At 31.6% G+C, this 26,219-nt stretch overlaps 4 protein-coding genes and 1 non-coding gene across 5 annotated transcripts; 2 read left to right on the forward strand and 3 right to left on the reverse strand.

Moving 5' to 3' along the window:
* Positions 1–348: 348 nt before the first annotated feature.
* Positions 349–1,736, reverse strand: LOC123211415 (zinc transporter 11). The gene is made up of 2 exons (XM_044630135.1): positions 1,125–1,736; positions 349–1,025 (listed from the first exon to the last, which is right to left on the reverse strand). Exons 1-2 carry the CDS (start codon positions 1,573–1,575, stop codon positions 493–495), a joined length of 984 nt encoding a protein of 327 aa, XP_044486070.1. The 5' UTR covers positions 1,576–1,736; the 3' UTR covers positions 349–492.
* A 2,324-nt stretch (positions 1,737–4,060) lies between these two features.
* LOC123211545 (mitochondrial import inner membrane translocase subunit TIM50) lies at positions 4,061–7,876 on the reverse strand. Its single transcript, XM_044630347.1, has 10 exons — positions 7,468–7,876; positions 6,773–6,861; positions 6,644–6,680; positions 6,342–6,403; positions 6,124–6,237; positions 5,489–5,593; positions 5,302–5,400; positions 4,945–5,101; positions 4,533–4,635; positions 4,061–4,417 (listed from the first exon to the last, which is right to left on the reverse strand). Exons 1-10 carry the CDS (start codon positions 7,730–7,732, stop codon positions 4,372–4,374), a joined length of 1,077 nt encoding a protein of 358 aa, XP_044486282.1. The 5' UTR covers positions 7,733–7,876; the 3' UTR covers positions 4,061–4,371.
* Positions 7,877–9,769: 1,893 nt separating this feature from the next.
* Positions 9,770–10,352, forward strand: LOC123230138. Its single transcript, XM_044656271.1, has one exon. It carries the CDS (start codon positions 9,827–9,829, stop codon positions 10,100–10,102), a length of 276 nt encoding a protein of 91 aa, XP_044512206.1. The 5' UTR covers positions 9,770–9,826; the 3' UTR covers positions 10,103–10,352.
* Positions 10,353–20,484: 10,132 nt separating this feature from the next.
* On the reverse strand, positions 20,485–25,841 carry LOC123217796 (meiotic recombination protein SPO11-1). Its single transcript, XM_044638935.1, has 16 exons — positions 25,759–25,841; positions 25,534–25,633; positions 24,842–24,915; positions 24,610–24,711; positions 24,167–24,240; positions 23,676–23,692; positions 23,131–23,200; positions 23,019–23,055; positions 22,738–22,785; positions 22,562–22,620; positions 22,449–22,480; positions 22,241–22,346; positions 22,005–22,125; positions 21,466–21,529; positions 21,195–21,388; positions 20,485–20,683 (listed from the first exon to the last, which is right to left on the reverse strand). Exons 1-16 carry the CDS (start codon positions 25,814–25,816, stop codon positions 20,601–20,603), a joined length of 1,239 nt encoding a protein of 412 aa, XP_044494870.1. The 5' UTR covers positions 25,817–25,841; the 3' UTR covers positions 20,485–20,600.
* On the forward strand, positions 23,433–23,504 carry TRNAC-GCA. The gene has a single exon. It is a non-coding gene; the product is annotated as a tRNA-Cys (tRNA).
* Positions 25,842–26,219: the final 378 nt, after the last annotated feature.

Here is a 26,219-nt window from a genome sequence, read left to right on the forward strand (position 1 = left end):
ATATCTATTACATTATATATCCCCTTTCATTACCATTGGGTTACTGGTTCACACTTGTCATATGTGGGATAGCTCATTTAAACTTCGGGTCTGGCATTTTTTGGTTAGTTTGTGGGTTCACTTGAGTTTTTATCCAAAGGTATGTTAAAACTATTTGAGTATAGATTAACATCTTTATTCATTACAGGTTTTTAACATGTTTTTTTGTTTTAATAGTCAAAATAACTTGAATAAATCTTTCTTATTTATATATCAACTTCACGATGGAATCCATATCAGTTCTTGACTTTTTGTGACACTCTCAAATCAATGGATAAATTCTTGATGTTAATGGTGACAAACAAGAGCAGAAGAAATGTTCATCATCATAGTTGTACTGTAACAAAGCACACAATTCTTAAAGAAGAGCTACAAAATAAAGCACACTTTAACACTAAAGAACAATCCAAAGGAAACGAATTTGATCTATTTAGCTGTGAATTATAAGAACTTTCAGGTGTCCCAAATCATCACAACTGCAATCACTCCAATTCCCAAGAGCACAGCTAAGAATTTATGATAGGGTGTGTCAACTGAGATTGGCTTAAGAGGTGCATAGCCTTTGGATAGCAGATGATTAATGGAGACATAAATGAAGACCCCACATGCCAAACCCATTGATATGGCAAAGATCCAATCTGCAACAGGCCCCTCAGTGGTGGCATCAATTACAATTCCAATGGCAACACCAACTGGACTAGAAATGGCAAACGCAAAAGCATAGGCTACACAAGACAACAAAGGGCGATTTGGGATCATTCTTAGCAGAGCTATTCCCATGGCAATGGCTGCAAAAATCTTGTGCAAAGAGATTGTCCATAAAGCTTTCCATGCATCAGCTTCAGTTTTTGCAACTCCAATGGCTATGCCTTCAAAGACAGAGTGGAAGCATAAGGCCACAATCAATAAAATGCTATCCCCTAGTGAATTTATGGCTCTAATTGAAAGCTTTGATGAGTGCATATGTCCATTTTGCTCAACCCCACCTATAAACAACAGCAGAAATGAAACTTTCTCAGTTAATAGACAAAGTTTTCTCATCAGCCAAACAGGGAAGGATATTAATCAACAACACAAACTCTTACCTTGATGTTCAACATCACCCCCGTTAGAACTCTCCTTCTTCCCAAACACATAAGAAATGGCACAATCAGCCAACATAGTCAACAAATAGCCAGCACAAGCCAACATAAAAGCAAAAGGGTATTCTTTACTAGTCAAGTCCTCAAAAGTTTCATCTGCATCACTCAAAAAATGCATCAAAGCAGTACCCAAAAACACACCCCCAGCAAACTGAGTCCCCAACACCAAAAACCCTTCATTCCATTTAAAAAAATATGGTGACACCCCACCAATAAAAGTCCCTACAAAAATAATAATCAAGCACCAAACTTTCACCAAAATCAAAGGCCTTGACCGCAGATTGTGAGGCTCAGCCTCGTCTCCTCCATCATCATCATCGCCATGTCCACTGTGAGCAGCAGCTAGAAAAAGGAGAGAGACCAAGATTGAGAAAGTCAACAAAGAGCGAGACATTGGTATTGCAGCCAAAAACTAAAAAACACTACATAAAACCCTGCATTTGAGGTTGTTTTTTAATAGAAAAAAGGGCTTGGTGGGTTCTTTGTTTGTACTACAAAGAGACACAGTAGTACTTAAAAAACCTTCTGCGTACGCGCAAAGACGAAAGGATGGGAAATTGACTAGGTTAAAGAAGTCTTCCAAGTGCTAAGTATGCCATGTCACTAGGCACGACAGAAGCAGAGCCACAAGTTGAGTTTGTTTTATTGATAAGATTCAAACCGTTCACATTGTGGAATATTTATGATGACAATTACATACATGATCATATTCCATGGAAAAAGGGAAAACTTTAGTGGGGTGAAGCTAACAAGAAAAAAAAAAAGTATCAATTACTTTTTTTTCTATATATAAATGATTCAGTATGTTGGTGAATATCTGCCGATAATTAAGATTCACTGCCAGATAATTCAGATCAATTATACTAAGATATCAACAATAAAATTTTTATTTTATCTTCATGGAGTCGGTTTCTTAAAATTCAACAACAGTAAATGAAATACACTTATTTTATCTGCAGTTTCAAAAGCTATCATTACACTATTATCATAAATATAAACAACGAGTATGAATTAAGATTACATCCGGAAAAGATAAATCAACTGCTGCCATTAGGAAATCATTTTTTAAATACATTTTCATCGGTTAAAGCAAGAAAAAGCCCTCTTTTTCATCCATTCAAATTCTAGTTTTTCATGTTCTCATACCCAGATTTTACGGATTTGCTGACTTTTCATTGGTACAAATTTGTGCACTAACAAATATATACACGAAGTTTTCCATGAATCAATATTTAAATGAGGTAGTATTACTATTTATAATGTAAGAGATGGTTGGAATGAAGGTAAGATATCAAATCAATGATCTTCAAGAATTTCAGGTTGGTTGGAGTGGAGGATGACAATAAAGAGATGTTAGTTTCAGCAAGAAAGGGTTTAAGGAAAGCCTGAAGTGGGATCCAGTTGGAACTATTGGCTTTAGCTCGAAGTTGTGGCAGGCAGGCTACTTGGACAGTGACATACACACCACTCAGATTCAGATGAAACGAAACTATGAAAACACTTCAGGCTACAATGGATAGATATATCATATTATATTATATATTGAATAATAATTTCTTCCTAATCACCTTTACAATTAATGTAGTTCGCTTTTGTTTGTCTTAACAACTAATATAATTACAATAACTTGTAATTAGGCACGTCAATTGAGTCAGATTGAATGGAGGCACGGTATGAAGCACGGAAAAAAAAACACGACACGAGAAACCTGGCCTGGTACTATAGCGTGTCGGGTTAGGCCCATGGGCCTCGGGCTTTAATATTAAGCCTGCGGGCTGACCCGATCAGATCTGATATTGTTTAAATTTTTTTTTTTAATTTTAGTTGGCAGAATTTCTGCCTTCTGCCTTGTGTTTTTGCCTTCTGCCGCAAGGCAGAAGTCTTAGCCTTTATTTTTTTTAATTTTTTAATTAATTTATTTTTTATATAAACCTATTTAATTTTTCTTCATTTTCACTTTCATTTACAAATCTCTAATCTCAATTATTTTATTATATTTTTAATCTCATTTTCTCTCATTAATTATCTTTCAGAAGATATCTAAATTCATAAATAATAATTCTTTATGTTTATAATTTTATTTTTATTTTAATTTTATCATTACAAAATATTACAAATAGATCAAGTATCAAATGAATTCAATTCATTTGAATATTATTATAATATATATTTATTTATGTTTTATAATTTGAAAAATAATTTGTTTAAAAATTTTAAATAATTTTTAAAAAAATATTCAAAGTCCGATCCGGCCCGGCCCATTTAAGGCCCATTTATATATAGGTTGGGCTTTGGGCCTTCATATATTAATGGGCCGATCCGATCCGAAAATCCATCATTGTTTGGGCTTTAGGCCTGACCCGTTAGCCCTATGGGTTGAGCCTGAGCCAGAGCGGCCCGGCCCATCGACACCTCTACTTGTAATGATCACGAGTTAAAAATATATCAATAAAATGGTTTCATTTCAGACTTAATGATCAATTTAATTCAAACTATTAACCTATATTTAAACTAATCATATCTTCTCAAATCATGATTCAACTGTTAAATTAATTCTATCACATCATAGCTAAAACTAGTTATTAAAGATGAATCAATTAGGTCACAAATAGTAATGTACTAGAATATATGTTTATTTATAATGTTAACATCGTGATCAACCAAATCATGCCAATTACCAATCCGATCAACCAATCATGCCGAAGACTCTCTACATCCCATTAGAAGATTAACCCAGTGACATCAATTGTTTGCCACTAATTAAAAGATTAATGAATACATTATATGTATATTTATTGACTTGATATAGTCGATATGATTTGGCCTGATGACAGATTTTTTTTTTAAAACACCCAAAGTCAGAATTCAGAAGGAAAGTGTTTAACAAATTTAAATGGTCAAAACTTGATAATATAGCTGAGTTTTTCTACAAACCATCATCAAAATTTGATAATTGATATAACTTGTGAATCCTATTTCCTGCTGGTTAAAACTAATTGAACCTTAATATTGGAAAACAGTGGCCGCATAACCAAAATTCTGGTTTTTATTGACAAACACAGGGAAAAATGAACTCCATTAAGTCACAGTCTTAAATGATGCCTCTCATATTCATCTGTTTGGATTGGTCCTTGAACATGCGCGTGAATTTCTTTAAGCATCTCCAACTATAATTTACAAAACTCTGTCCTCAATGTCGCCAGATGCGATTTTGCTTCCTTTGTTCTTGCATCCGCCTGCGTTGTTTAATAGTTTGATCAACTTTCAGTGTCATGCAGATAAACTATTACTGTTCGGTGTATCACATTCACCTAATCATGAACAACCAATGAGACAATGAATATACATTACCTCTGATAATCTTTGGAGCGTTCAAGGAACTCTTTTGCAACATCTTTCCTCTCATAAGATGCTAATACAGTTCGGATATCGGCTGGACTATGACGAGCAACATCTGCAGCCCAGTAGTATTATATTAATACAGGTCTATACAATTAAAGAGGCAGAGCAAAACAAACTGCTGTAAAATATCGCTAAGCAACTTGAGGCTTTCTACATGTACCCTGGAAGAGGAGCTTGCATATATAATAAATCCAAAATCCCGAATAGAGCAAATTGAAGAATGTAAATACGTCCAAATTATGTGCATTAAAAATGTTTCTCTCCCATCACTAATGCAGAAGACTCCAGCTTCTCTAAACTGCCCCATAATAAAAAAAAGGTTCTGTGCTGTAAATGCATGAAAATGGAATAGAAAACTTACATTCAAGGAATGGAATAAGATCCAAAAGTGAGGTATCATCAGTCTCAAGCTTATATGGCTTAATTGGAACACAGTTTTCTGGCTGAAGGCTAGACTCAAATGCATGACCACTCACATATAAAATCTTAGCTGGATCTCTATTAAGTTTAGAAAGATCCTGCCAACAAGAAAAATATTGTATTAGTGACACCTATCCAAATTATACAAGTAGCAGTCATAAACATGACATAAAAAATCTATTACACCTAAAAGGGGGTAACTGAAAATATGTCAAAAACATGGAATAACACAAAGGCAATAGAAAGTAGAATGTCACTGGGTAAAATGATGGAAACGAAGGGATATATGATAGCATACCCTATAATGCTTGCCGTCTTGATACTTAGTAGCACCTCTTGATAGCCTATATCGCATGTACTGATTGCTATCCAACCTATCACAAACAGGATCAACATACTGTAGAAGCAAAAGAAAATGGTTTATAACACCAATCATTTAAGAGTATGAAAAAAATTGTCATAAGCTGTAAAAGAATCATACTTACCATAGGCAGCTGGTCAGAGTACACAATAATTTCATAGAACTTTGCCATATGTTCCAGGAAAGCATCAACTCCTGGTCGTTTGAATGTTCTCCAGCCTCTGTCACGCTTTACATGCCAAAGAGGTAGAAAATACACAAATGCAAAACGGTTAGAAATCAAATCATTAATGCTCATTGAAACATGACTAAAGTTGAGCCTTTTATACAAGACTACTAGGCTGAACCAAACCACACAATGTCTCAGTTCAATGTTATCCAAGTTGACAATATTCATGCAACTAATTTAGCTGGTTCAGCTTCTCTGGTTACTGACCCAATCTATTTATACTAATTAGAAATCAATATGAAAACCAGTAGATAACAATATATAGTGTTTTTACTAAATTTAAGGTTATACACAAAACAAAGTTAACCATGTTAGATTTGTTCAGTTTCTTTGAACCTTGTTGAAAATTCCTAGTTCCAAAATAATATGTAGACTATCCCAACAGACATAATAGGCATACAAGAAAAATCATTAATTTTGCCACGGAACTGTTACCTATGGGCATGTCAACCAATTTTAAGAGTCACCAAAGGTTCTGAAGCAAAATTTAAGGAACACATCAGAGGACATTTCTCCAATCAAATATTTACCTTCCAATCAGAGTAAAGCAATGTCTCATTTAGATCTAGAACAAGTGTGAAAACATGTTGCTCTGCGGGATGCAAATCAGGAAGAAGCTTCTCAGAGGTTGGTTCGGTAAAACCCTGTGCAAAATCAAGAACTTATGGTTCAAAACGAAAAAACAAAAATGAAAGCAGTAGGCAGAACAGGCAAATAAGATGATTAAAGATAAAAATATAGCACTCACTTTAACTTGTTCTTCCACTAGGGTCCTCAGATCAAGGTAAAGTTCAATTGCTTTAGCAGGAACTGAAACAGCAAATTCAGTTATAAGCATCAACAATACAGCACAAAAAAGAATTTGCAAAGACTGATGATTTGTTATTAGTAAGCATTACAACAATTCCAGACACATTAATTAACATGCGTAAAACAATGTCTCAGCCCCATGTAAAACAACAAACTAAATTCTTCAGAAAGACAACCATAGCTTAGAGCGGTTAGTGCACACTGTTGATAACAAACGTAAGTATATTCTAGGAAACCCACCTGTCATAGCAGCATTGTACAGCATTGCTTGATATTTCTGCACAAGATAATGATAGTAGAATGTTACTATTTAAGTTCCAAATAGAAAGCAATGCAGTCAGAAAGCACAGACAGGTCTATGAATCTTACCTCAACAGCCGATGCATCATCCCCAACAGAGTAGTTCAATGATTCTCGCAACAATTTTGTCTTCTCCTCTATTTCCTCTGTACTGTATGCTGCAGATATACACCAAAACTCAAGTTATAACATTTTTTTGTACATTGAGATTTTGAAAATCGCTAAGAGGAACAATAGATTTAACATTCAAAAAGTGTTCATCCAATATTCCACTTAAAAAAAAAAAAAAACTAAACAGACGAATAGAAACAACAGTTCTTTCACAAACATTGCTGAAATCAAAATGCTTTCAGGCTTGATCCAATATCATCAAAATTGCTCTTAGAAAAACTAAACAATGAATAAAAAAACCACAAATGAAGATGCAATCCACAAGTCACTTTATAAATTTCAATTAATCCGAAACCAAGCCAAAAACTATTTTGCCTTCCAAAAATCTTAAGTAAGCTAAAAAAATGTATGCACTTCAATAAGCAATAAGCATTAGCCAAAAGTTACAGTTTTCTCTCTTCTTCTGATCAAAAACCAAAAAGCTTACCTTCCAAACATCAAATAGAACAATTCCAAGTTCCAACAATCAACAAACTTTTACCATAACCAAAAAAAAAAAAAAAAAAACTATTATTTCAAATAGTCAGCTCTCTAATTCTACCAAAACCTGAAAATCAAAATCAAAACTTTACTTCAAAAAAAAAAACCTTTACCATAGGTAACATAACCAGCACCAGCAGTAGCACCAGTCAAAGCCGCCACAGTTCCGTACTTGAGAAACCTCCACGAAGACTTCCTTCCCGCCTCATCCGCCAATGTCACCTCCGGCGCCTCCGAGAGATCGGCCGCGATCGCTTGAGCGGCTATGATGGGCTCCTTTTCGGGGACGATAGAGGTGAAAAGTCTTCTGAAATCATTACAACTGTTGCCACGATTAAGCTTCGAAACGATTCGAGATCGTGCAACCTTCAAAGACATGATTTTTGGAAAAACAAAAACAAAAATTTTCTGCTTTTTATTTGTTTTGTTTTTCTGTTATTTTCAAGGTCTTGAAGTTGCAACGGGTGTTTATTCTAGCAAGAACAAAGAGAGTGAGTCAGTTCAAAGGGGGTGTTTCGGTTTTAGGAAATACCAGGCTAGAATTCGCTGGATATTTTCCAACAATAAAACTATGTATATTTCTTTTTTGTACATAATTTATATACACAAATGAGATATTATTATATAATTGAATATTTTTTTATTATATAGTGACACATATTTTAAAATCATACAATTACATGATGACATATTACTGTATATATAAATTATATACCAAAAATAAATACACATAATATTGTTCATTTTCCAAACACTCCTTTCAAAAGGGTGAATAATATATTAGGTTCGAAAGTTCAGCTTGATGTTTAAGAAGATTCAAATAGGATATTTCTAAAAGCCTAGTTTGAATTTAGTTTAATTTATTTTTTAATAATATTATTTTATTATATTAATAATATTTTTAAATAATTTAAATTTAAATTAACAAACCAATAATATTAAAATTTGAGTGATGTTGGAAGTTTCTTATTATTTAGAGGACGTTTGGTTTAGATAATACTTTATTATTAAAATAGAAAAATTATCTTAAAAATAGATTATTTAGAAGATTATTGGGTATAAATGATTATTATGTTTGATAAAATTTGATAGGTATAAATAATTATTGTGTTTGATTAAAGATAATAAAAGATTACTAGTAAATTATTTTACTTAAATGTCTTTGAATTAATTTTTTTTAAATATTTTTTATATTATTTGTCATATTAATTAAAAATAAATTTATTTTTATCTTAAAAATTAATAAATAATAATATAATTATAATAAAATCAATATTACTTTGATAATCTTTAAATACTTAAGGTGAAGGTGGTAATCAGATTATCACTTATATTATCTGTCACATCAGTATTGATAATAGAATATTATTATAATATTTTATTACTGATAAATCAAATAAAAAATAAAAAATAAATTACCAAAATAATCTTCAAAAACCTAAACCAAACACCCCCTTATCGTATCAAGGACATAATGATAATACAGAGAAAATACGAAATGAGAAACTACTGGTAAGAAGGCCCATGCTACCGAAACAGACCTTGACTAAATCAATTTGAGCCCATTAAACAATGTGAGCCTTTTTTGTTTGAGAAAATGGGCTTAGTTAGAAAGTTACAAGATTCAAAGCCCACAATAAATCTACCCTAAGAAAACAACAAGGAATTGGTCATATTAGAATCAATCAGGGTTTTAGGATTTGATTTTAACCAAATCCAAACAGGATCTAGATTAAACCTATAAGAATCAGCTTAAAATTAATAAGTTGAGATTTAACTTAATTTAAAAAAAAATTAATTTTATATTCAATTTGAATTGATTTAAAATAAAATATTTAAATCAATTCGAATTTAATTAATTCTATTTAAAATTAAATATGCACTCATATAATTTAAATTGAATCTAACTCTATAATTATTGATATAATCTCTATATTACCTTTCATTATCTCTATATAACGAGTTTCAACTAAAAAGTTAAGACACTTTATAATTTTTTTATTTTTTATTTTTTTTAATCTAAACCATCTAATTATATATCCGAAATAATATTTTAAAATTATGATGAGGTATATTTATTATGAGAAGAAGTTGTTTAAGTCCCAATAATAATAATTAAAAAGATATGTTAAATTGACATTAACATAATGATTTGATCGGATTGGTCATCGGTTTGCCTAACAGATCGAGGTTTTAAAAACTAATCCACCACTGTATTTTGAGAAATACATTTTCATTTGTTCTTTACATGAATTTCAATGACAAATCTCCCCATACAACTATATTTGAAAACCACGGGCCAACCCTTTGAAAATCCATTGGCTAAAGCTAAATGTGGCAGTTGAGCACTAACTGGTCCCATCTCTTCAAGAAATGCTAGCCTCAAAAGATTTTTCCCTCTCAAACCATCTATAAATAAGCCCCCATTGCTCTCCTAGCCTTGCTTTAGACCAAAACAACCAAATCAACACCATGGCCTTGAAATGGTTGCTCAATTTTCCGGTCCCTCAACCAGAGGCAAGTTTCAAAAGTACCCAGAAGAAGAAAGTGGTGAAGGAGGAGCATGGACATGGTGGTTTCCAAATGCCTCTTCATTATCCAAGGTACACAAAGGAGGATTATGAGAAGATGGAGGAGTGGAAGGTGGACTTGCTTTTGAAGCAATATGGCCTAGGTTTCTTCAAGGGCACCCTTGAGGAGAAAAGGGCTTTTGCCAAGGGCACATTTCTTTGGCCTGACCAACTCTGAATGCCTAGCTTCTGCATAATCTTAGAATGATTGTTTTGTGAACGTCTCTCTCTGATGTTATGTAATGTGTACAGTAAGAGTTCGACGAAGAAACTAGACCATGAGTCTTGTACCAGTGAAGATGATAATAGTCAATTTCTGGATTACCATTTAGTAGTAAAAAAATGGGTCCAAAATTCGATTCCCTTTTGTTATTTCACAAACATCTATCTAATGTTGATATTAAGAAAAGACGCAAATTTTGTTCGAACTTGAAATACTTTTTTTTGGTTAACTTTTAGGGACTTGGGAACCATCTATCTAATGTTGTTGATCGAAATTCTACAATGGAAATAGCATTCAACTTGCAGAGAATTTCAGGCCAAGGTTAAAATTGCTGAAATCTATGGAATCTAAAGTTGCAACTGAGCCAAAAATCAAGATTATATGTGCTGCAAAGTTGCTTGTTCATTAGTATTGAATTTCATCTGGTCCATAAACAACCAGAACAAGCACCACATAATACCCTACTCATGCAGCTCAAAATCAGAACCCAGGTTTAAGATATTTTAATTTTCACTTAACAAACTGTACTCTCTTTCGTCTAATTAGCCTACTGTTTTAAAACCCAAATCAGACCACCACTGCTCAATCTGGTTTAAGTTAAGACTAAAATATGTTCTATCTATTGAATCAGATTGATTCCATATTGAACCAAGCAACCGTAAGATCAGTCCAATCAAACAGTTATACGAACGTAACCAATTCAACCAACCCTGCAACCAGGTTGGGTTTTGAAAACACAGATATACTTCGAGGGAAGGTCCATACAGGAATAAAGGACATTAGATAATTGATTCTGAAATCTTGTAGTAGCAAGATAGCAATAAAAACGGTTACTTTTGTATCCTTGTAACAGCCAACACCTGCAGCAGCCTGAATGTCATTTTTGAAGGAAAAAGTGCATCCCAATTTTAGGTAAAAAAGTAGCTTTCAGGTTCAGGTTTCGGGTTCTACCCACAGAATTATCTCAGTGGTTCGTTGGAATCAAGAAAATTAAAGTAAATGTGGCAACAAAGCAATGAGTCAAAATCGTCATAATAAGGAGAATTTTCGGACTGACAACACATAGCCCCTCTTAGACATATTGCAAAATTGACACCTTCAAAAAGGGCCCAATAACTGTTTTCCACCCAAGGTTTGATGAAATCACAATTCACCCCCCTTTAAATTTGTAAAGTCAAATTATCGCAAGTCATCCAACTTTGTTACTGAATCTATTTTGCTTTTAATAATGACTATTTTTCCTTTTTATTGAATTTACAAAATTATCATTAACACTTAATATAAATGTCAAATTATCAATATATAATTACCAATTTAAAAATTTATTATTTAAGTTTTTAAAAAATATTAAAACTGTAACAAACTTTAAAATATTGCAGTTAGGGTCAAATCTTTGAGTGTAATAGTCATTTTTTAAATTATCTAGAGGCGTATTGAAACTTTAAAATTTTCAAAAACACCTCAAACTTTTTAAATCTCCAAAAACCCTTGAAAGCTTTATTAACACTATAAATATTTTTAAAAACTAAGTTCACACCCTAAACTTTCAAAAGAAGGAAAATAGAAAAATAAAAGTAAAGACTCTCAAGCTCAACTCAAGGAACAATAGTTATAGTTAAACTTCATAATTTATATATTTATCAATTATCCGATATTTAAAGTCAAAGAAACAATTTTTATGCGTGGAAATGCAAAATTTTAAATTTTTAATAGTTTATTTATATCATACTTACGCTGAGTCATGAGCATCAATTTTCATGGGTGGAATTTATAATGCAAGTATATATGGATTTGAACTCTCTAATTTTATTTGATAGCTTTTAGAGTATTATTTTTTTCCAAAGTTTATTCATATTACTATAAAAAATATAATAGGTTGATAGATCATTAACTTTGTACAAGTTAAAATGTTAATCTATTATAAAATCCTTCAAATCTCAAGCAAGTTTAGATTTGGAATTATCCAAATTCATTAGCATTTAGATGTTTTGGTATGAAACTAGCATATACCTTTGTGGGTGACAATGAGTCTGCAAAGTAGAGATATTATATATACTTGGGTGAAGAAATTAAAGTAGTTATCATGTTGGCTTTCTCTAAGAGACTATTAATTTTGTCTTAGTATTGTTTTGGCTTCTTTCTTGCTTTTTGTAGCATGTTCTTGAATATTTGAATGAAGAAAAATTGGACTTAAAATGCATAGAGCTATGTATATGTTGTGCAATCAAAATCAAATCTCTCCTAGGTTAAACTCACGCATGCAACATCGAAGCGATTAATCACATCCACTATCCATAGATGAAGTCACAACTAAGATGAGAGCTCTTTTGCCTAGAAAAAAGATGAAACTTGGCAATTTTGTAATTTATTTAATAATATTTTATCCTTATCATTTATAGATACGATTAACAATCATGTTATTATTATCTCAAATTTCATTTGAAAAACATTATCAACAACTTCTTTTTAGATAATTAGATTCGATATAGTAGAATCTAAAATATGTTTCTTAAATCTATAAAGAAGGTATTATTAAAAAATAAAAGGGAATTTTGGGAAGGCTTCCAAAAGTTTATTTTGTATCATTTACGATTATTCAACTGTATTATGATTATTCAACTGTATTATGATTAGAATAGTTGATAATATAACACTGAACATAGTTTCGTAAGTAACGAATTAAATCACTTTAAAAACATTTTTATCTTTTTTATTGTTTAAATAAAATTAATGGTCAATTCCATTCAATTTCCTTTCCTTGCATGGGATCACACCTCCTAAGAAAAGAATATGTTAAAGATTGTGACTATGATATAACTTATAAGCAAACAATTTCATTTTGCATTGTTCAAATTGTGGAAATGCTTTATGTGTTCGAAGAAAGTTTTGGAGAAAAAGATTGAAGATACAACAAAAAAATTTAAAGGTTTGTGAGATTCTCTTTTGTAAAAGAAGCTGGCATATGCATGTAATTGGAATATAAATTAAAGAGATGGGAGTGATGGAAAATTCAGAATCGAATTTCCCAATAGTAGAATTTGTGATTTAAAAAAAAAAAAAAACTGTTGTCTCTTGAAAAAGCAAAGAAATGGGATTATCGAAATCAAACGGTCATTATTTGATTATCGAAAAAAGCTCTTTTGAACAATTAATGTTAATCATCTACAATGATAATACAGAAGTTGGAACTAAGTTACATGCTATTGGGTCACTCCAAACCAAAAACTAATTAATGTGAGATTTTCACTTACACTTATTCATTTAAAAAAACTATCTTTTTTTTCAATTAACGTAGAACAATCCAACAGTCTTCCCTTGACACATCAGATCTGATCATTGGTTATACACTTTTCATCATCTAATAATCTAGAGGAGTAATATACTATTTATTAAAGTTTCACATTAATCGATCACTCTTATGACCCCTTAGAATTATTATAACTATATTGTATTATTATTAAGTATTGTTAGACCGCTTATCTCAAAATCTAGTTCAAGAGATATAACTTTTTCTCACACTTATATGTTAATTCAGTTACACCTAATCACTTTTCCAACAATATAGAATAACCCTAAACTATTTTAGATTAAAAATTTAAGTCTAAAAACTTACCCAACAAAAAAAAATACATTTTAAATATGTTAATACAAAATCAATACTCTAGACTTAATACACCAAAAATCCAAATGCCAAAACAAAAATTAGGTAGAAACTATTCCCACACTGGATCACATAGAAACTGTTCCCACGCTAGATCACAATGCAAGTCCAAATAAGAATTTCAAAAAGTAGAAAGCATAAATCCACCATAAAAAGCAACTTGTCTCGTCTTCAAGGAAGATAATGACCCTCTGTATTTTTCTTCGCTGGTCTCTTGTACCAAAGTGGGGTGACTTAACAATTATATATCTCCCGGTTTTCAGAATAAAATATATCTATAAATAATAAATATTAATATAATTTATCATCTGATAATTAAAAATTATTTTATTTTTAATTTAAATATATTATAACATTTATACATAAGTTAAATGTTAATAAAACTCAAAAAGAGATGTAAGTTTGTATAGACATCTAATATCAATTAAGAATGTTAAAACAATACTAATTAAATAATATAAACTCCTAAGTGTCAAGATTTATTTTAAGTTACAAAATCCCAATAAATTATGTGTCTAATATAAACAATATATTAACAGTGAACCAAATTATTTAGATTACGATATTATAATTATTAATTTTATTCCTTTTAAAATCGTTTTTCCTTCATGGGCTTGGTCCCAAATACTCCAAAGTGAATGAAAACATGTACACTCATGCTCGGTCATGTACCTAAGCTACTACTAGTCAGCCTGAAATATTCTGACATGTAGATAACTCTTACACCTAAAGGATCCCTTGAAAACAACCAAGTAATTCAATGCATGAAATATGGTAAGCATCCCTTAAAAAAGGGCAACCCTAACTTTATTTAAAATCTTGAGATGAAAGTATCACTTTATGAAGAACTAAACTATATGGTCATTGCCTCTAACAAACGTCAAGATTTCATATCCAGATTTTGAATTATCCATACAAAAAAATTAAGTGTAATATTGTCTATTAGGAAAAACATAATTGAGATTTATCCACACCTAAAAATTTTCATACAGAGTTGTTCCAACAAAATCATATAATATAGATATACAACTCATCTCAATTAAAGGTTGTTATCCAAATCTTTGTCTCTAAAGTATATTTAAACAAGGGTATTTTTGTAAATTTATCCACAACCCATGTAGCCCTATCAATTTTGAATCCTCTATATAAGGAGCTCCATAGTTTCTTCTTTGACACACACCAACACAAAACTCTCTCATTACATCAGATGCTTCATTGCTTTCCCCAAATCTTGCTTCTTCAAGAAACCCAAAGTGAAGAACTTAAGAGAGAGAGAGAGAGAGAGATATCAACCATGGATCACCAAATCAGCCAAGACCATGAAAACCAGAAGATCTTGAGTCATCAATATTCAAAAGCAAAGTTTCTAAAACAAGTCACCAAATTGCTTCTTTCTGTCTCTGTGTTTTCCCTCTTCTTTTCTCGCTCAACTTGGTTTTCTTTGCCTGTAAAAGTGATTAGCCACAACTTAGACAAGAACTACATGTTCCTCCTCTTCAATGGACTTCTGGTTTTCCTAGCAAAATTCTCGGGCTTATTATCTTCAACTGCTTCTTCTTCTAAATACTCATCCTCACCATCATCATCCAAACACAACAACAATCTCACCAATGAGTTCTACACTGAAGATAATTCAATGAATGAGTTGCAAAGTGGTGATCATCAAACAACACAAGAGAATGCTGATCAGCAACAGGTTAAAGGAGAAACTAAACAAGAGGAAGAAGAACAAGAAGTAACAGAAGAAACTAAATATGTCAATGAAGAAGATGGTGAACAAGAGAATATTTATAAAGAGAAAGAGCCAGATCCAGGCTTCAATTTCCTCCAAGAAGTTGAAGAAGAAAGAGAAGAACAAAATGGCATGTTGAGTACAGAAGAATTGAACAAAAAGTTTGAAGATTTCATCAGAAAAATGAAAGAGGAATTGAGGATTGAAGCTAAGCAAAAATTAGTCATGGTTTAATTTTTACTATAAAGTTTGTGAGATATAATGTGTTTTTCTTACTGCCCTGTAAGTATTATAGAAAATGGTTGTTTTTTTTTTTTTGGGTTTGGGGTTTGATTGTAGTTATATGTCTAATCTCCTTGTTTAATGCATAAACAGAGCAAAAATAATTTGTCTAATTAGTCAATAACATGATTTAAACGTTGATAATTAAGTTTTAATTACTTGGAGGGCAATGAATTTTCAATTCCAATATGCAATTATAGGTTAATATTTATATATTTATTAGCTATTTTTTACTATGAATCTTGAGTTCAAGAGTGGGTTCTATATTAACCGAATTAAAAGCCAACTTAATCTCTAATCAAATTCATAATATGTTGTTCAAACTAATATATAATATCATTAGAAAATCATCAATAAAATGAATAATATTGTTTACAAAATAAATAATTTTTTCATATTAACAAATTAACTGATCTTGAATCAAGCTAACTCAAATCGAATTCATCCCTATTTGAGTGATTAACAATATTTTATAAACTTATGTTTCATGTTGTCTTTTTTTTTTTTTCTAATTTGAGAGATGATTATCAAATTATATGGCTAGACCCAGATTATTATTGACAAAAAAGAGATTCCCATTACACAATTAAAAAGAATATCATCATATAATATATGATACTAAAACATTATTTTATTAAAGTAATGAATAAGTTAATGCTCTGGATAAGCTTGAACAAGAAAACTAATTGAGTGCTGTGCCAAATTAGACGTGGAGGTCCATCGGAAAATGATGGGTTTAGACAGCTAAAACATCAATTCAAAGTCTTGCTTTTAGCCTGAGACAAAGATGAATTGATTGGCTTACTTTTGTTTGCCACAAAAACAAATTTAAACCCTAATTTTATTAATTAATTATTTTCCCCTTTGACTCCGGAACTTGTTTTTAGTGAAATTATGCTTATCAATGAAGAATTAAGCCCATCATTTGCAACAAAACCACCCTAACAAAGGTGAATTTGGTGAGTTAAATTTGGCTTGCTTATTGCCAAAATCACAAGCAAAATTGAAGATTTCACATAGTGCTATTAGGTAGGATTATATTCAAAAAGAATTGCTCAAGCTCAAATTTAAGTTCAGAGATCTTAAGACAATCTCAAATTACATTTTTATATTAAAATTAATCTTAAGTTAGGTTTTGTTCGAATTTAACTCAAATTAAATCTAACTCTAATGTTAGGTCAAGTTTATGTTGATAATTATCTTAGTAGAATTTGCTACATATATATGTTCAACACATATATTCAAAGATGCGCTCAGAATCTTGTAACTTATACAAAAAAGTATTATAGTTTTGGGACTTCAAATACTAGAGTTGATGAAAAATTTTGCCCAATGGTTTACTCATTCACCCTTTATTAGTAAGTAATTATACAATTTGTAAAAAGGTTCAACGCTTTTTGAGATATGGGTACATGACTTTTTTAAATTCTTTCCATCATTGAGAGTTAGTAGGAATTTTCCTAATTTTTGCATCCAATAGCTTGAATCCAAAAACAACTAGCTCAAATTGGCTTAAATGGTGAATAGTAATATTATGAAAAAAGAAAAAAGTTATTAAAAAAGAGTTATTAGAGAAGAAGAATCATGAAAAAAAAAAACTCAATCAGAAATATTAAACTAAAGTTTTAATTTGAGTTTGATTCATTCAAATTGAATATAGATTCTAATCGGAATTACCTCAATTCAAATATACCCCTATCAATCATCAGACGATTAAGTTGAAATTTTATAAAAATCTAGACTTATGTGGAAGAGTACAAATCATGTTTATTTACTATTTTCACAAGCACATTTTAGATTTGTAATGAATTCATAAACAAAAAGAGACATGTAAATCCATGAATATTATTTATATTACCAATGCTCCATGTTAAGAGTAAATTCAAATCTAATTAAACTTAGCTCAAATCCAGAATGTCCAACCTAAGTTTGCATAAGGTGGCAACAAATTGTTAGAAAGAATTGGAGACAAAAAAAAACTCACTAAAAATTAAAAAAAAAAAATCATTGGAGAAATCCAAAAGTTGTCAAAAAGTTAAAAAATCAATATTAAAAATAAAAAGTTATCAAATAAGATAAATCTATAAATGATTTTTTGATAATTCACTTGACTTTAACTTAAGCTAGAGTTATCCCAACTCAAGTTTGATTCCTCCAAGCCAAAAATGTAGATCCATGTAAAAATTATTGAATGCATATATTAGATCTTTTAATTACGAAATAAAACACGTTTTTCGTTTGTAAAATTGTTTAAAATAAATTATTAAGACATTTTTAGTCAGAAAGTTTGGGCAAAAACTTGATTTAATCAATTTTAGTCATCTAAAAATGTTTATGAAAAATCTAAATCAAGGCAATTCAAGTTAAAAGCTTGAAAACAATGTAATAGCAGCAACATAACAATTTTAAAAAAAAATTCTGTTTTTCCGGTTGAAAGTGATTGAAAATGTCAGTTAAAGAGCTAGGCGGCACAAGATTCTACTGGCTTCTGACACTTTTGTGGCTAAAAACTCAAAGCCTTTCATTTTCACCCCTGTGAGGATTTTCATCAAGAAAATAGGACCCTCAAGACAATGATTTCGCATTTGAATGATACAAATTTGAGTCACTCCATCCCATTCGACACATCAGTTAGTTCGTGTAAAAATCTAGAAGGCCTCCCTGGCCCCCTCTCCTCAATTGGTGGGATTGTAGATGGTTATCATTACAAACTTTACCTATCTTAAAGTAAAAGTAAGGGCTCTGCCTAGACAAAACGTAAAAAGTCCCGTGTAAAATGATAAAACAACTACCTCCAAGAAAAATACAAATTATTTATATGACAATTCTTAAGTGCGGACAAGAGTAGATTTGAACCCAAACAAAAGCTTACTTGAGCTTTATTTTAATTTGAAGTGGCCAATTCAAGTTCAAGTCAGTTTAAGTGGTAAACAGTGACTAAAAAAAGAAAAAAGAGCCCCACAAGAAAAAGAAGAATTATTATAAAGAAATAATAACCATTAGAGAAGAAGTGCTCCGGTACAGTGATGTCAATGAGCCTCATACTCGAGCGGAGTTATTAAGTTAGAGCTTTAACTCAAATTTGATTCATTTAAGTTAAAAATAGATTCAAATCGAACCCAAATCGACACAAATCCACCTCTAAGTGTTTTGAACTATGGTTTTTACTAATGAAAGTTAACTCATGTTCACATATTGTGATATCTTTAGATAAATCTCACATCAATAAAACACATGAAAGATATTGGGTCTATTTGTATTCTGTTTACGTATCTCACATCGATTAGAGATGAAAAAATTTGACTAGTTAAATAACCTATGAGCTCCTTAAACTGTTAAGACATGTTTTGGATTATAAAACCTAAAAACAAAACCATGATAGATTGTGTATCAAAAATGGATAATATCTTAACAATGAGTCAGGTTATTGGATCAGAAATATTACAAATGGTATCAGAACGACTCTGTGTATCCTTTTGAACGATGATAGGACAAACCTCAGTGAAAACGTTGAATCTTGTAAAAAAGATATATGTGATACCCTTAAACAAATCTCATATCAACAAAGCAAGAAAAAGATGTTGGATTTGTCTGTATTTTGTCTATGCATCCTATATCGGTTAGAGATAGGAGAATTTAACTGGTAAAATAGTCTGTGAGTTTCTTCAACTGTTAAGACGTATTTTGAGTTGTAAAGCCCAAAAATAAAATCATGATAGACTGTGCGTCCAAAATAGATAATATTTTGACAACGAATCGGATTATTAAACCAAAAATGTTACACATATAAGATTTGTCTTTTTTATTTTAACCAGAAGACAAATATGACATGTGAGACAGCTGGGATATATTTGGAATATGCAAGTCAAACATAATTGGCTTGTTTTAGTAGTTGGGATCCAAACATCTTAACACCAATCCTAAAGAATTTAGAATTCTAATGTGGTGTCAAACTTATAAAAGGTTAAACAGTCGTTGATCCAGAACCCATTTGGGTATAATACGGTAAAGCTCATAATTAATAATGCCAGAGGACTTAGATTTCTAACATTCTTGACTCCGGTGAGGTGTCCATGTAATCGATGAGTCAGAAGTGAATGTCTAATCAGGAGGCCAGCCAAGCTGATGAATGAGAATGGACATGGAAATATACCAACTTGAGTTGAGCGGAGTTAACAAATGAGAGGTAACTCACCTAGAGTGCCAACAAAGCCTAACGAAGGTTGTCCAGATCCTAAATAAATTAATCAATAATCATTGATGAAGTGGGGTCACTGAAATTGATTGCAAACTAAGTCAGACAAACCCAGACGTATCATTTCTAAGTCCCAAAAGAAATCCTTTAGCTTAGAAAGTGAAATTCAAGGTCCCAGCAAGACATACCTTAAATTCCCGGAAGATCAAACCTTGATGATATATTGATTACTGGACATGAACAAACCCTTCCAAGGGCCAAGGCCAACACCAACACCGCCTATTGATGGATCATTAATTCTTAGCAAGGTCCTGCAACTTTCATCTGATAGTCTCCACACAATTAGTTAGCGATGAATATGACTAATGCTTTAGTATTCACATACGTTTTTCCCGGAGCTAAACCACACAAACAGACAGGTTATCAATTCACAAACAGCCATATTTCATATGTTCATTGACGAATGACAAAAAAATTGTTCTACTTCGATGCGGAGATTCCAATCATCCACACTGTGTTCTACTTTAAACAAAAAGGGAAGTGATAATTCTTATTGAATAGATAAGTCCAATTTCAAAAACACTCAGAAGGAGCTAAAACATTTTAAAGTAAAGTCAGGGGTGGAAGTGGGCACCTCTCGCTGCATCCTAGTGGCAGTAGTCGTGGCTGCATAAGCACATTTTTTTTTTTTTTGTATTAAAAACTTAATTTTACAAGTTTGATATAATATCCCACATCTTTTTTTAAAAAATTAAAAAAATTAATTGTTACAACATCATCTTAAAAATATCACAAAAACTCTTAAAGTTTTAAATTTTCTTAAATACACAAACAAGTATACCAATTTATATCAATAATATATATATATATATATATATATATATATATATATATATATATAAAATACGACATACCTACAATATTGTATCAATTTCAAATATACTTTAAAATACATATTATACCATACAAATAACTATAAACTAAAATATAATTTAATCACACATTTATATGATGATACGACAATTTATTTATAATAATTAATCTCACCATTTATATATATAATATTATTATTTCACCTTTAAACCTTTAAAATCAAAATCATTGCCATTTTGACAAAACTCATAATATTGGAAAAACTATAAATTGTTGTTTCTTGAATTAGAAAAGGTATACGTACATCGTGATTCAACGCATCCATTTGAGCAAAGACTTACTGGGAAGTCACATGTATGCCCTACACCGTTAAATGCTTGGAGGCAACTTTGAATTTTAGAAGGTATATATTCCTCTGACAAAAAGGAAAGGGATTGCACAGACAATGCTTCAATCTCAAATTTCACTCCTCTTTGCAGCATCAATTCTAGCTCAAACCTTTCATGGGAAAGCATCACTTCTTATTAATGTATTAAATTAATAACATAAAATTATAAATTGTGACAAAAAATTACCTCCACTCTGGCACTTCCCTTTCCAGGTAGCATCTCTGTAACATGGCTTCAGTTTTCCTTTTATCTAATCAGAAATGCTTGATGTTAGAAAATCTCCTAATATGGGTATTTTTTAATAAAATTAGGTAAATGCATAGTCAGATTAGATGTTCAAATGGGTTTAATGTGGTCATACAAGAATTACTCAATACCCTTCATAATTGTATAATCTGAGTTGATGATAACAAATTAGGTTTTAAAATAGAATAAAACTATATATAACAAGATGGGATTGAATAATGCAATAGTATATTCTTTCGCTTCAATATCAACCAATTATATATTACTAAATTAGTTAATATGATAAGTTAGTAAAAAATGTTATATATAGCTTTGCTCATTAAAAAAAGTTTTAAGGAAAACCATTCAACAAATTCAGAGAACTTTATAAATACAGAAAGTATAACACAATAAGGAATACCTGTAGCCCTTAATTTATTTAATTCAATATTTAAGAAAAAAAAGCAATTCCTGAAATTCAGAGATATAATCCATCTCACCTTGGGCTGTCAAGGGAAGAAGACACTGTTGAGAAAGACCATATGTCTCCACATCCGAAGGAAAAGCCCCCAGCCAGCAGATTTCTGGGATGCGCAAGAATTTTGCATCATAGGCCATTTGCTTCAGACCAAATTGAGAGTAGTTAGCAAAAAAATTCAAGTCACATAGCATTAGTGAATAATGAAAGGTAATGGAGTTATAACTCGATAATGTGAAGCTAACAATAGAATAATACCATGGAACCAAAACGGTATGTGGTCAGGATGTCAAAGCCATATGGATCACAATCTACCAAGCAATATGTAGGCAAACGCAAATTCTCCACAAGGAGACGCAGAAACCTGATAGAATTAAATGAGACATATTAGGCCTTGGAGACATTGGGTTAACAGAATCTAATGCACAAGGGTTGCAAAAATGGTTATTCAAAGAGAGTTTTCTACCTTCTTGTGGAGATGTCTGGATACCCTCTTCCCTGTATAAGCAAGAGAAAATGAACTTGTAAATGACTTTGAAAAAGAGGACGGACGAAGTTTGTGCTTATTTAGATACTTACAGTGATAACAATGCAGCGGTTTCTGGCACAGAACCGATCATTGGCTAACCGTTGGAACACTGCATTCTCAGGAATCAATAACACTGATTTAGCAATGAAAGCAATATTCTTAGAATAAATTACTTTTCTGAGTTAGTTTGCGTGAAACCATGAATATTGAGAAGAACACAATTTACCTGATTCTTTCTCAACGACCAGTATGTAATGTGCCACACTAATGATACCTACATACCAGCAAGAATTAAGGACCGCTTTTCTAATGCGTTAGTCTTCTTGATCACAAGCAACATTAGCAAGGGCCAATATCATATATCTAATCTACCAAAAACAAGGAGTTGGTATAATCAAAGAATTTAAAGATCCCTTCTGATTTTTTATATTTTTAAATTTCCTCATCAGGCATTGAAAATTAATAAATGTAGATATTTTAATTAATGACACTTAGTAGTCTGGATGCCTTCAATTTCCTCAACTAGCACAGGAATGTCGTAGGCCTGCAAACAATAAGATAAACGATGATATTCTAGACAATGACACACCAAATCATAAAAACCTCCCGTCAGTCTTACAGTGTTAAGATTGTTTATGCAATCAAATTTCCTTCCAGCTTCCACGAATCTTAACCAGCCCATCACCAACCTGCTACAGAGTGGAATGTACCAATAAACATTTGGACATCCAAGTTTTGCTAGTTTGTAGCTTGGGTAAAGAGAATGTAAGAAATGAGAAATTGAGCAGCTATAGAACACAATAAAATAGGTGATATAAACTCCGATTAACCAAATTCATGATCACGATTGTGTTAGTCGAAAATGTGAATATTATAACTGCACAGAAATTAAAATTTCATTGGGCGGCAACATTACAAGCAGGGTCCATAGCTCAGTGGTAGAGCATTTGACTGCAGATCAAGAGGTCACCGGTTCGAACCCGGTTGGGCCCTTTTTTCAATTTTTTGGACACAAATGAAAAATCAAAAACAGATAAAGAAGTAGAGAACCCATATGCAAAAAATTCCTGAACTCATCTTTTATGTATAAATTTGAATTTATAAAGCATTAAGTTTGAATATCTTCGTATCTTATAGGGATCTGTTCTGATAGGAAGTACGCACCCTTTTCCAACAGACACCTGCCATAAGGAGACGGTAAATTACTCAGCCACAGGCCCACAGTTAATGGTGCAGCTTTTAAATATACTGCAAAATGCAGGGCAACTACCATTGAACCTCCTAACGTAGATATATTTCAACTATCAGACCAAAACTCAATCTTCAGATCACCAAGTCAAAAGAAATTGCTGACATGTTGAAAAAAGCAATGCTGAGCAAACACGTGCTTACCTATGGGACTTTCATGTAAATATGTATGTTGGTTGTAAGAAAATAAATCAAATCAAAGCTTAGTTAAAAAGAGTAGGCATTTCTACGCTTTGTTGCGCAAAGAAACAGAATGTCATGATGAAACATATCATCATAAACCGAAAACAAAAGCAGACACTGAAATATTCAAAAACTAATAATTGTCAGCTTAACTTCTACTTCGGCATTGTAGTGTAACATATAATGAGAAGAATATAAACTCAGAAACTGATAGATATACCAACCACATTAAGGTTGTGCCGACTGCATTGCAGAAGGATGCATATGTCATTGATTGCTCGGTCCACAACTGATTGTTCTACACGGCCAAATAAACAGGAGAGCTTAGAGTAGAAGACCAAGTATATTAAAATGAAATTTCTAAAATCTTTGAAACAGAAGCTTCACCTATTTTATACAACGCATTAACATTATTCATAAAATTGGAAAATACAATCAAAGATATACTAGAAAAGCAAGGACCAAGCAAATCAGAGGACAATCAATGTCCCACTCAGAGTCCTAGCATAATAAAAGCTGCTATTAATCATAACATGCTTCATAGAAAGTTCGAAATAAGGAAGCACATCAACAATTGATCAACAATACACACTGACAAGTTCCTGAACATAGAATTCAACTTATGGCAAAAACATGTTTTTAAAGCTGAAAAATAATATAGATTCACCTGAAAACACAGATGGATGCATGTAATATATATCTCTCTTTGACCCATGTCTGTTTTCTTGGAGGAGTTGTTGAACCACTAGCAGCACTCTCAACAGCACATCTAAAAAACAATAATTAAGTAACCGATAAAAGTAAACCCCACTAATTTTTAGTCCACAAAAACTCATTAATCACTTGATCAAACAAGTTCAAAATTGTTATTATATATGCTAATCACACTTAAAACTCACCAATTCTTTGCGTGTGGCACTGTTTCTCAAGTGTTAGAATTTCACATCCCTTCGACAAATCAGAACTGCAAGTACTGCACAGAGCAACAGCAATGCATGGAAACACACTCACGTAAATGCTTTTTACAATATTGCTTAATCTAAAAATCTACTTCATCTACAGTTATACTTTTAACAAAACCAAACCACTTTGACACATCAGAATTTACAAGCGCTGCATAGAGTAAGAGCTGCGATTGAAAAACACACAAACGATTTATTTGGATTTTCCAATAAAGTGATTCTAATCTAATTTGTCGACTATTAAAAAACACTTCTTCCAATATTAGAGCACTTCGAAACAGCAGCCAAAATCAACTAAAAGAGACAACTACCCCTCCAAATGTTAACTTTTCAAACTGATCATGATCAAGTAATCATAAGCTCAAATTCAAAATGATAATAATAATAAATTAATAAATAAAAAGTTTGCATAAGTGCTTTTTAATCTTAAAATCTACATCATCTACGGTATAAAACACTTTCAATAGTAGAAAGCTCCTTCCAAGCAGCAACTAAAGTTGATTGCCAGTCATTACTTTCTAAAATTTTCACTTCAAATTTTTAATCCTTCAAACACCTCCTAAAATTTTGTATAAAAATAATATCGTTATAATCATAAACTCAAATTCAAAAACAAAACAAAATTGAACCACTTTTCGTCGGAATTGGTGCAGTAGTTTCTGAACCGTTTGATGAAAATCAGCGGTGATCGTTCCTCGCTTAGGTCTTTCACAATTGACCTAGTGAACTCTGCACATAAACGTAAGAATATAAATTCAAAAACAGAAACAAATATTTTTTAAAAATCAATAAAAAACTACACACATACTGAAACAGTGAAACGAAAGGGTTTTAGTTTGTTTTTTTTCTGAGACCTTTGATTTTTTGAAGCAAATCGCGGTGTTGCTGTGAGCTCGAACGATTTCCCGCCATTTTTTTTTTCTGATTTTGAAATCTTCGTGCGTGAAAATTCAAAATCTGAGTGATTTCGGATGTATTTATAGTCGGCCTAGAGCTGCTGAGCATGGGCTCCAGGCCCGTTATGTGAGATGTCTAAGGGGTCGATAAGCCCGAATATAAAGCCCATTATGAAACCTACCCACAACCAATTTTTCATTTAAATAATTGTTCTGATATGTAGTTAAGGCTGTATTGCATACCGCCCAAGCTAGTTGAGTTAGGAATGAACTAGCCAAGTTTAGGTTAAAGATTTGACTTGTTTTCATAACACAAACTAAGTTCAAGCTAATTTAAAAAGTGAGTTAACTTATATCAAATTCAAAACATAATTATTTTTAAATTGAATTCGAGTCTTAGTTTGTTGATATTAATCTAA

Source organism: Mangifera indica, chromosome 1, assembly GCF_011075055.1.
Source record: "Mangifera indica cultivar Alphonso chromosome 1, CATAS_Mindica_2.1, whole genome shotgun sequence".
In the NCBI taxonomy this organism is placed as follows: domain Eukaryota; kingdom Viridiplantae; phylum Streptophyta; class Magnoliopsida; order Sapindales; family Anacardiaceae; genus Mangifera; species Mangifera indica.